General features: G+C 34.4%; 2 protein-coding genes across 2 annotated transcripts; one reads left to right on the top strand and one right to left on the bottom strand.

Annotated features, from left to right (window-relative positions):
- Nucleotides 1–1,087: 1,087 nt before the first annotated feature.
- On the bottom strand, nt 1,088–1,833 carry LOC132302290 (oleosin G). The gene has a single exon (XM_059799134.1). It carries the CDS (start codon nt 1,796–1,798, stop codon nt 1,358–1,360), a length of 441 nt encoding a protein of 146 aa, XP_059655117.1. The 5' UTR covers nt 1,799–1,833; the 3' UTR covers nt 1,088–1,357.
- Nucleotides 1,834–4,719: 2,886 nt separating this feature from the next.
- On the top strand, nt 4,720–11,293 carry LOC132303745 (serine/threonine-protein kinase Aurora-2). Its single transcript, XM_059801136.1, has 9 exons — nt 4,720–4,906; nt 5,717–5,833; nt 8,308–8,454; nt 8,687–8,782; nt 9,157–9,252; nt 9,332–9,428; nt 10,431–10,548; nt 10,708–10,780; nt 10,930–11,293. Exons 1-9 carry the CDS (start codon nt 4,871–4,873, stop codon nt 11,029–11,031), a joined length of 882 nt encoding a protein of 293 aa, XP_059657119.1. The 5' UTR covers nt 4,720–4,870; the 3' UTR covers nt 11,032–11,293.
- The last annotated feature ends 1,053 nt before the right edge of the window (nt 11,294–12,346 follow it).

Here is a 12,346-nt window from a genome sequence, read left to right on the forward strand (position 1 = left end):
TAACTCTCTTTGTTCTCTGCAACAAGATCCCTGGGTAACACTGTTTATTTTACTAATTTATAATAATAATAATAATAATAATAATAATAATAATAAATAAATAAATAAATAAATAAATAAATAAATAAATGAAGACCATATCCATTAAGAATCAACTCACACGGTAAATATTTTAAATTTTTGGATGGTTTGTAAACTTTGAATATTCTATGCAATAACCCGTAAATCATACATATCTTTTAACCTTAGTCTACCTATAACGTTGTGTTGTTGTGTTTTTTTTAAAACATGGATTATTTTAATAATAGAATTACTCGTGTAAATCATAATTAAGTGGAACATTGAAGACATTCATTTATTTAGGGGGAAAAAAATGATTTTAAGGCTTGATAACAAGCCGCTTAACTCACAAAATAATAATAATAATAATAGTAATAAATTACTAAAATAAACAGAATTACAAGCGATCTTATTGGAGAGAAGAAGAGAGAGAGTTAACATCGTTAAGATATTTTAAAAGTTTTCCTATCTTAAATGACACACGTCGTTCAGTGAAAAAATCAACTTTTAAAAGTTTTAACTTAAAGGATTCATACTCATTTTTTTACCAAACTCATTTTTTTTTTTCACCATTCATTATTACAGTTCCCGATAAAAACAAAAATACAAACAATAAAACACGTATCAAACAAAACCTAATAAAAAATTTCATTATAAAAGCAACGGTTACGGATTGCCTAGTTGGGTTCTTGGGCCTTTATTGACCTGTTAGGCGTATTGGTCTTGTTTGGGCCTTCCCAATTTGTGTTTTTTCATGACCACATATGGTCCCTATCACTGTCCATTGCCTGTAATGGGCTGTGGACTCATCATGTACACTTCTTTTATATATAGAAATTGCTAACCTTTCAGAAAAAAATAAAAAAATTGAAAATAATAAACTTCATTACTCTTTCTTTTTACCGGCTTCATTACTTATTTTGCTACAAAATCATCAATTAAAGGCAAAAACAACTTAGACTTGTAGAGAAGAGAGAGAGTCATTGCACAACAAAGAGCCCATCTACAAATTGAGCTAGCTCCAAAATTAAAAACAATACCCACCACATTACCAATGCACTGCAACAGCACACAACAATTACATAAGCATAACCCTGTGTAAAACAGGGGTGCGATCATATCAGCATTATTAAATCCAGCCCTAACCCTAATTTACCGAGAATTTTAGGTAGCGTGAGATTAGTACTAAAATGCGTAGACTCTTAAAAAAATTCCCCAAAAAAAAAAAATTAAAAAAAAATAAAAGCTAATTCAGACACACATATCACACACTACCACCACAAGAAACGATTGCAACTCATGAGACCTGACTGGCCTCCTGAGTCTTCTGCTGCACATAGTGTCCATACTCCTTAGCCCTCTCGCTCATATCCCTAGCCTTATTCGCAATCCTCATCCTCGCCGAGTCCAGCTGGTCCGCCCCGGGCGGGTTTTTTCCGGCGATATACTTGTATATCCAAGACAATGCCATCAGCGCCGCCACGCCGCACCCGCCGGAAAACAAGAATCCGGCGATGGCCAAGAATGTCACTATCCCAGCCGGGACTAAAATTGGGCTGAACAAAACAATAACCGGGGTAGCAATGATCAGGGCTATCACTGTCCCGGTTAGTGTTAACCCGGACAGGAATAATAGCACAGCACCAATTGTTGCTGCGGTCAAGAATCTGATGATCTGGGTTGAGTTTGGGGTGGACTCGTAGAGTGTTTGGGACATGGGTTTTGATTGATCAGACATGATGGGCAGCTGTGATTGAAATTTAGCAAAGATTGGAATTGTTATTTGATGAATTGATTGGAAAGAGTGATAAAATGAGAATGCTATATATATAGGCTGGTACTGGTAGTAGTATGTGACTGTGTGTATGTGCGTGTACATACACACAAAGTAGGAATGGGGAGAGGTGGTGAGATGTCAGAATTAATGTGATCTTCTCGTGATGTGTGATGGGCCTGGGATTCTAGAATGGGGGGGAGGTGGTGGTGGTGCCTCCAGGTGGTGGGTTAGGGCAGCTTTGCATGACTGTTGGCGGTGAGGGCGTGACATGTGGTAGGAAAATTTTTAATGGGTGTAACGCCCTCGATAAAACAACTTCATGCTCTCTCAAAATAGGAATCCAAACAAAAATCAAGGGCATGCTGGTTTGGTTTGAATTTAAAAAAAAGAATAAAGAACAATTTTCAGAGAACATTTGAAAACAGATATTTTTATAATTGAGTTTTCATAAAATAGTTTTCAGAAAATTGAATCAAATAAAAATTTTTGTATAGTTTTCAATTTTCAAAAACAAAAAACTATTTCCATAATTACAAACCAAAGTCTCAAGATTATCACAATTTAAATAACAATCATTTGTAAATAATACTTCTTCGATTCCAAAAATGAATTTGTGAGTCACAATTACCAAAATCGACATCTATTTTGGAACGGGAGGAGTATGATTTTTGTCAAACCCAAGAGAGTTGGTCTAGTGGTAAAATCACTTATTAGGGCTTTGGTGCTTTTTTCGTCCCAAGTTTGGGGTTTGATTCTCATTAGGAAATTACGATTACTTGGGGCCACACCTCCATTGTCATACTCAGCGACTTATCCGAGGTAGAAAGGCGCCCTTCTGGGTCATCAAATATTAGTCATGGAGAAACCTCACATACCCTGGGCTATCCCAAAAAAAAAAGTACACGTTGTTGAAATACACATTAGAGCATCTCCAATAAATTCTCTAAAATTAGGCTCTCTTGATTTTCTACATCAGCATTTTTCAATAGCCGTCACGTCAGCATTTCCCATAGTCACATCAGCGTTTTAAAGTTTCCAAATTTTAGATTTCACATGTACTCCAATTGTGCGTTTTCGCTTTCCAAAAATATTAATATTTTTAAATTTTTAATAAATTATTTTTTTCTTAAATTTTTCCGAACGGCTATATTTATAACGGCTATATTTTTCATCTTATATAAACAATTATTTTAAATTATTTAGCCAATATGTATGAAATATTGTAAACAATACAATATATAATATTATTTGATTTATTAATTTATAGAGGTGAAAACAAAGACACATTTTAAAAAAAATAAAAGATCATATTTAAAAATAAATTTCAATTTGTTAAGGAAAAAAAAAATATTTGTTTTGCCAAACAGTACCTAAAACGGCTATAACATCAATAGGAACATTGAAAATTTTGAAAAGGAAAAAAAAATAACTTTTTTCCTAATTTTTTAAAACTTTTTTTGCCCAAAAAAGCCTTCAAGGCACTGTTTGTGTTAGCCACGGCTCTTTAGTTCAATTATGTTGAGAGAAAAGAAAAAAAAAAAAAAAGAAAAAAAACCCAAAAAAAAATTGGTTTTTGGAATATTTTTCACAGCCAAACACACCCTTAAATTTATTATGGGCTACAGTGTTGCTGGGCCACAAAAGTTCAAAAACAAAAAAAAAATGGGCGGGCCCGCAAAAGTGAGCCTGCAATCGCTAACAAGGTCGTCATTTTTGGCGCCCATTTGGAGACCCAAATATTGTGGCCCACATTTCAGCTAGTCCAATGGAGTAGCTGGTCTCTATTTTTTTGGCCCAAAATCGCTATAAGACGCACCAATGGAGCTGCTCTTAGCTAGTTTGACACCAAATTTGATTTACCTCTTTTCCGTACATTAGGTCAATTTTAAACAAAATTTTTTAAGATTTTTTTTTAATAAATTTTTTGGCTGAATTAATGATTTTTAACTGGATTTATGAAAATATGGCTGAGGTTTATTTTTTCTTCAATTGATATGGGACTTATTAATTCCAAGTCTTTTCCTTGAAATTAGAATATGAATTTTTCTTTCAAATTGTGACATTATTCTTTTATTTTATTTAAGATGGTTTATTTAATTTATTTAATTAACGTCTAGCATTATTTTTTCAAACTCCATTTTTGTTTTGAAACAATATATTAACCCATTATTATTTTCCTTTATTTTTATTTTTAAATTTTAGAATGAATGCATGCCACATATATAACTACTACCTCAGTCTCAGTAAATTCAAGTTATTAGGTGGTGCTTTATATTCACTCATTTATACTCAATTATATTTTTATTCGGATTCGATGTGGGACAAATGACCCTCGTAACATTCTCTCGCACCCGAACTCATAACGCCCTTGTTGCGGTTAGACCATCTTGCCTACCTGGGTAAGTCACCCGGGCGGGCCGAGCGCTTGGCGTGGCATCAAACCAATGATTGGGTCTGACTTTAATATCAACTGTAACGGGTGGACGCTTGTCCATTTACCTAAAAACTCAAGTTGGTGAGTACATACCCATTCTCATTTGGATTCGATGTGAGACAAATGACCCTTGTACATATAGCCACCACATCGGATTTCGAAGGAAAATGTGCAAGTTTTTTTTTGTTTTTTATTTTTGTTTATTATTATTATTATTATTTTGTTGGTTTTTATTTTTTATTTTTTGAGAGACACATGAATTATAAAATAAAAATACAATGCAATAAAAAAACAAAACAAAAAACACAAAACTTGGTTGATGGGTCCACATAGAATTATTTTGGTTTAAGATTCTCCACTACGCTCCTCAAGCTTAAAATTTTTGAAAAGACACTTGGATGCGATTGGACCAAGTGTCAATTCTACAAATATGACCGTTGCAGATCTACTCTATTCAAACCAAAAAACAAATATTACATCTCTTCTATGTCCTCCGTCCTGCTCTCCACCTCTCTCTCTCTCCCCACCATCGACCCCTCTCTCTCTCTCTCTCTGAAACACACACACACTCTCTCTCTATCTAAAAGAATTCTCTTTCCATGGCCGTCGCCACAGAGACACAGCCAGAGCAGCAGGTAATTTTTAGGGTTTTTTTTATACGATGTTAAATCTTAGGGTTTTGTCTTAAATTAGGGGTTTTTTTGTGTGTGTCATTTTGATTATAATCATGCCTTCAATTTTTAGTGAACATGCTTTGTTCGTACATAGAAGTTTTCAAACGCCCAGGTTTCTTATGCTAGCAGTTGCAGGAGTAGATTACATTTTCCTTTCTTGCCTTTACGATCCGTTTGGGTTCTGGTAAAAGCTAGAGAGAAAAAATTAATTAATTTTGAATCTTAGATTATTTATTGGTGAGAAGAGGAGATCAAAATTTTCTATTCAATTGCACTGAATCCGATATAAAAACGAGGTTTTTGCAAATTTTTCTGGATTTCTCAGCAACCAAACGGAGGATTAATGTTATAATATATGTGTGTTTGTGTGTGTATATTATATTTTCCCAACTCTACTTTCTTTCTTTGGAATGCAAGCTTTTGGAGGTTAAATTTTCGTTCAGAGTAACCATCATCGGTAAATGCATCATCTAAGTTTTGGGATTAGGGTCTTCTTAAGGTCAAAGTAAAATCCATGAGCTTCTGCTTATAGGATTTTCATCATTCTGTCTTAAATTCTCTTCTCAGAAGGGAGGGTTTTTTTACATTCGGTAAAGATTCCCCTAAGCTAACTGACGAGATATTGTAATATTTTATTTTGGGCACATAAAAATCACTCATGGGTAGAGGTGAAAAAAGAAAAGCAGGTTTACTGGTTAGACTCTACTTACATTTTTTTTTTTTTTTACTTTGAATGTGGTGGGTCATGAATCATAGTTTTATTTTCTGCAGGCTTCTTCAGAGGTGACAACAGTGGAGAAAAGAAGGTGGACTCTCAATGACTTCGACATTGGAAAGCCTCTTGGTAGGGGAAAGTTTGGACACGTCTATCTAGCAAGAGAAAAGAGGGTCTGTGTTCTTAATTCCCATTTCTTATATTCTAATTCTTGTTTGATCTAAGTTTTGTTTTAAGGATATATTGATCAACTGAATATCTATGCCTCTTTAGTCTGGTCTATTTTTAAAACTTAACTATGTTCTGACAATGTTAATTGCTTGTGTAAATGATACAAAGCTTAGAAAACCAATTAAAGCTTAATAATTTTTAAGGAATTATCTTCCAGATGATTTTCATCATTAGCCCATAAATTCTTGCTAATATTACGAAGAAATTATTCCGGCTACTCAATTTGCAAGAATTCAATGCTGTTGGGATAAACCCCACAATCCAATCGATAATTCTCAAATCAAGATACTGCATTTAATTTTCTGAAAAGAATGGGGTCTCGATCCCTCTAGATTGGTGGGCACAATTTGGCCCTAGTCCGGATATTTTTCCTGAAAAACTTAAATAAGCTTGCGTCAAATATAACGAATTTCTTGACAAATCTTGCAACTATGACATTAATCCTTCCATGGAATTCGTGTAACTCAGCACCATGGATTAGCATGACAATATGCAGTTGATACTACAGATCATGGATCTCCTTGTCTTGCGAGGCAATATGCTTTGAAATGGTGAGCTTGACTTTAATATGAGCATATTTCTGTCTGCTTCATCTAAGCCAGATAAATTATCTAGCTTGAAGCAATCACTGAAAAACCACTATCCTAATGTTGTCAAATCGGAGTTAAGAGAAAAACTACTCTTTGAAGTGGCTAAAAATCCTTCAGACTCCAGTGATGAAGAAGAAATTCCCTGTAAAGAGAGTGACAAGAATTCTGAACGTGCGTCTACTGATCCCGATGCATCAGACAATGGAGATGACTGCACTACAGTTACAATCTCAAATCTACGCCAATTTATTTGAAAATTGCAAATTTAGTTGTCATGAACTGAACAAATCCATCCTCTATCCAGGACACGACGCATGACAAACATGAATGAAAATAGTTAGGGGTGTCGAACAAAGTTTGAGGTACTGGGGCATGTGAGTATCAACCAGGGAAAAAATGTTTGAGGTACTGTCTTTATAAGGAACCATTGATATAATTATTGGAGGGGAAATGATTTTTACATTGTTCAGCTCCAAGTATTAGTGGAATGCAAATCAAATTCCATGAAATGGTTTGGATTTGATATCATTCTGAGTTTGGTTGAATTGGTTTGGGTGTTTGGAAAGCCGTTCCACATACAAGAAGGTCAAGAGGCCTAATTTTCTCAAAGTAAACAAATTGGTTCAGAGATCTTATTTTATTATGATTTAAGTTCCCCATTTTCATCCTCTTGTAAAAACTAAAATGAGCATTACTCTTTGGTCAAAATCAGATCTCTCCATCAACGTATCCAAAATAATAAAAGCAACGTTTGCCCCCTTTGGCTAGGCATTGGATCCTGACTTTTTAGGCTTGAGAATCAGACTTGATTGTCACAAAAAAAAAAAACAAGTGAATCTGTTTCTGTAAGTTGTTGTAGATATACGAATAAAACATTACTTTCCAGATGTCAAGTTTTTTTTTTTTTTTTTTTTTTTTTTTTTTTTTTTTTTTTTTTTTTTGCTATGATAAGAATTGAGAATCCGTGAAAAGTTTCTGGTTTTCCCATTCATACTAAACCTAATTACTAGTTCTTTAACTAAATCTCCTTTTCTCGAAGGAAGTGGTTTAACAGACAAAATTGCTTTTTGTACGAATTATATCCTTGATGAGCGGTTTGACTCATTAACATTCTTGAAAAAAGAAATGTAGTTTTACTTTGGTAGTACGCCTAATTACTAAATGTCCAATTAAATGTCTCCATTTCTTAAAGGAAATGGTTTAAGAGATGAGATTGCTTTTTGTGCCAGGTATTCCTTGAAGAACATGTGACTTTATTAAAAGAATAATGAGTTATTTTCTTACACATGAACTTGTTTTGTTAGTATCTTGGAACTATGGATACTAACCATACGATCACTATGTAGCCTATTCTCTCATACAATGTATAAGTTACCTTCCTTCACTTTGATAATATCTAGAGGTGTAAAGAGGTCAAACCATACGATAAGTTACAAACTTTGTCAGAAAACAATCATGTTGCCTCACGTGACTGTGAAACCATCTAATATGTTTATAATATCTTGGATATTTAAGTTACATTCCATGTATCCTCAATAGATCAAGTAGATAATAAAAGATAACAGAAAATAATGAATCTTAGTGCTATATTGCTTGAGAGTATGATTTTAAAGCTTTTCAATATCACCTTATTGCAGCAGAAAATAATACTTGTGACTAATTTTCATGACTACTGTGTGAATTTTGTGTTTCTTGTACTAGCTTGATATGTTTTCTCTTTTGGTAAGTAAGCAACAAAGACCCACTGGGGCTTCAGTTTGTAAAATGAATTCATCACTCTTTGGCAATTTCCACTCACGTGCAATCTAAATTTCTTCCTGAAACAGAGCAATCATATTGTGGCTTTAAAGGTGCTTTTCAAGAGCCAGCTTAAGCAGTCCCAGGTTGAACACCAGCTTCGTCGGGAAGTAGAAATTCAGAGCCATCTTAGACATCCCAATATATTGCGCCTTTATGGATACTTCTATGATCAGGTAGAGATTTATTTATTTTTTCCTGAAGTTAAAGCAAACACACACACCCATTACCCCAAACATGTCCCTAATGGGGATGAGAATTAGAGCCCTTTGAGGAGGAGAGATCATACCATTCGGGCTAGAGGCCCGGTTTCTAGCATGATCAAGCAAAGTTGCTCTTCTTTTCAGTTTTAATTTAGTTACATAATCATCTGACCCGATTATCTCTTTCATAACATAATCATTGCAGAAACGAGTTTATCTGATCTTGGAATATGCAGCCAAGGGTGAACTTTACAAGGAACTACAGAAGTGTAAATTCTTCAGTGAAAGGCGTGCTGCTACTGTGAGTTTGTTTCCCTTGGCACCCATTTCTATTTTGGATTTTTTTCCTAGTTGTTACTCATGGACCCATTTTTTGTCCCTAACGGGACTTGAACCCTCGACCTTCCACTTAAGAAGGTAGAGGAGATACCTACATATAGTAAGTTGTGTTTTTAGGTTACTTTTAGGGGGTTTTGAAGGATAAAAACCTCATGTCTTGGCTGCCATTGCATTTTCAATGGAATTGAAATACATCTATGGTTTTTTATGAATTTGGGAAAACTTTATACGCATTTTCTGCCATGAACTGTCACTATTAACATTCTCACTTTTTTTCTTTTTGTGCAAAAACTGATTGAAAGTTGTGGTTCGTGTGCATGTGGGGCATGGGGACAGTATGTTGCATCGTTGGCTCGGGCCCTCATATATTGTCATGGAAAGCACGTAATACACCGAGACATAAAACCAGAGAATCTTTTGGTTGGGGCACAGGTTATAACCAAAAATGTTCTATGGTTGTTTTATTTCCTAATTGATGATCGATGTGCTCACAGTATTAGCTCTTTGTCAGGGAGAACTTAAGATTGCAGATTTTGGGTGGTCAGTGCACACATTCAACCGTAGGCAGACCATGTGTGGCACGCTGGATTACCTTCCACCTGAGATGGGTATGTTTATTCAGGAGATGCAAGCAATTTGCTCTTCTTTTCCTTAGCTACTGGAATTGCTATCTAAAATGTGCTAGGTCTGTATTTTCTAAAGCCGATAATTGTTAATCATATAACTTTTTTGGGTATTTAGAAAAGATATATCACCTGACAGTGATGAATGCACCAGACACATGCAGAATTGCAGTAGATTAGATCCTCGTCTTTACTTTATGTGATTCACTACTGAACTCGAAAAATGATTAGCTTGATTTATTCATCTATTTTTCAATATTATTCGTGTCTAATCTCTTTCCTGAGCTGCAGCAGTAATTATATAAACCTTGAAATCTTTGATTATTTTATACATGGGTTCTTATTACATTCAAAAGTATTTCGGTACAAGATTAGTCATAAGATTCTTTCTTAATCATCTTAGTGCCACAATTTTTTACTTACTATTAGTCATGCCTCGCATTATGGGTAGAGTGAGTAGCTTATCGTTCTGAATGTTGCACTAATCTGTTACTTCTTAGGTTTATATAGATCATGATGCTACAGCATGCTTGCCTGCCCACCTGCCCATAGTATGTAGGCTGCCAATAGTTTGTGTTTTAATTTTATTTTACCAGCTTTAATTTTGTGTTTTAATCTCCCTGGGTGGGACTAAGTATACTTTGAAATCCTTTACAGCTGGAACTAATCACTTTTAAACCAAGTCTGCTTTGTAGTTGGGTGCATGAGTTTATTATGTAGCTTACAAATTTATCTAATTACTTAATGTTTTTGCTTGGCCTGTAAAATTTCTAAAGTTTATCTTATTTTCTAGATTAATTATACTCGAATTCCTTGATATATCTTGTTCACCAATTCTATTTTGTATTTGGCAGTATATAATAATTATGGATTATGCGTTGTTAACATATTTTGCTGACTCAAAATGTGCAACATGAAATGAGAATATCTCCGTGTTGTTTAGGTGATTTTGTACTAATTGACAGTCGTCCTATGTTGTGTTTACAGTGGAGAGTGTGGAGCACGATGCAAGTGTGGACATCTGGAGTCTTGGTGTCTTATGCTATGAATTTCTTTATGGAGTCCCTCCTTTTGAAGCAAAGGAACATTCAGATACATACAGAAGGTATAGTTGAAATGCAAAATGCATAACAATGTCGCGTCGGAAGCTTATTACCTACTCTTAAAAATATGTTAACCTTACTGATGGGGAAGCTTATTACCTACTCTTAAAAATATGTTAACCTTACTGATGCGGGCTTGGCTCAACTACTTTTTTGTACAGGATCGTGCAAGTTGATTTGAAGTTCCCTCCAAAGCCTATCGTCTCTTCAGCAGCAAAAGATCTAATTAGTCAGGTCATAATTTTTATTCAGAAAATACACTTAAATTATAAGTTTTACATGCCAACTTTAATGTATCTGTTTAACTTTACCAGTCTCTAAAAAGACCAAATGGTTGCGATTCTGACTTTCTTTCGTTCGTTTTCTTTTTCGAATGACAATAGATGCTCGTCAAGGATTCTTCACAACGCTTGCCACTGCACAAGGTTCTTGAGCATCCATGGATCGTCCAAAACGCTGATCCTTCTGGTGTATACAGAGGTTGATGAGGTGTTCGATGAGTGCAGTCTTCGATAAGGCGAATGTCTTGTAATACAAAATATGTGTATGTGATGTAATGGTAAGGGGGATATATCTGGGCTGTATCATTCAGCTATACAAATTGTAGGTATATGATCCTTGGGAGTTATTTTCCTTTACGGTGCCTGGGATTAAGAATGTGTCAAAAACAACGTGTTGAAGTTCGTCATTTGTTGTGAATTAAAGTAGTCACTCGCAGAAATAATATTCTTTTGAATCAATTTGTTACCCTCTTGTTATCTAGTACTCAAAATAAGATTATTTTAGCAAGTTTATTTCTTTATTATTGAACAGAAACTAGGTTTTAAGATGGTAGGTGGGTAATATAGAAAGTTTTACATAATTGGTTGACCGGAAACACGGGCGGTTGACCTGAAACAAGGGGGAGTCAAAATGAATCAGGGAGTTCTCGACCTAACCGGTGGTGACTCTTAATTGTTTAAGGACAGACTTCTTCAAACATTCAAATACAACTATTAACACGTAAGTTAATCAATTTTTTGACTAATCTTTGAAGTGATTACAATGATAAATGAATTACAAAGTTTTGATTGATCAGAAATGGTGTTGTCTCTCTCAATCTGTTATTGTAGAAAGTCGTTGATGCAGGTTGAAAACGACATTTCCTAACCACTTTGCTGAGCTTATTTTGTGAGATTTGCACTCTTCTCCATGTATAGATAAAATACATGTTGATGTTGGCACAGCATTTTCATCTAGGACCAGCCCATTTTTCTAGCTAGCCAATGTGTGCCCAAATCATCCACTTTTCTTTGTTTCCATTTTGTAAATAAAAAACTCAAACGGCTCTTTTGTAATGAAAAAACTTGACTGCTTGATTTCAAATAAAATCTCAGCATGGCTAGTAATTTACATGGTTAATGCGCATCAGCATCCCTGGATTTTGACTCTTTAAAAATGTTACTTTTTTGTCAAGAGTTACATTAGCAATTCCAAGAGCCACATCAGCAGCTTTCACTCTCTAAAAACCGACTTTCCGGATTTCCGCTCTCAAAATAATAATAATAATAATAATTTTCTTAAAAAACTTTTTCCTAACGGCTATATTTCTAATAACTATATTCTTGACGGTTATATTTGTTATGGCTATGTTTCATGTATTAGATTTTTTATTATGTAATGATTTTTTAATATTAAAAATGATGAAATTGTTTCTCAACGGTAATATTTTTTAATTAAACAATATCTTTGCAAATTATTAAAAAAGTTAGGATTGATATTATAACTTTATGCAATACATTATCCATTATGGATTAAAAA

This window comes from Cornus florida, unplaced genomic scaffold (genome assembly GCF_030987335.1).
Source record: "Cornus florida cultivar Cherokee Brave unplaced genomic scaffold, ASM3098733v1 CherokeeBrave_3.0.0_Hap2_Chr04, whole genome shotgun sequence".
Lineage (NCBI taxonomy): Eukaryota > Viridiplantae > Streptophyta > Magnoliopsida > Cornales > Cornaceae > Cornus > Cornus florida.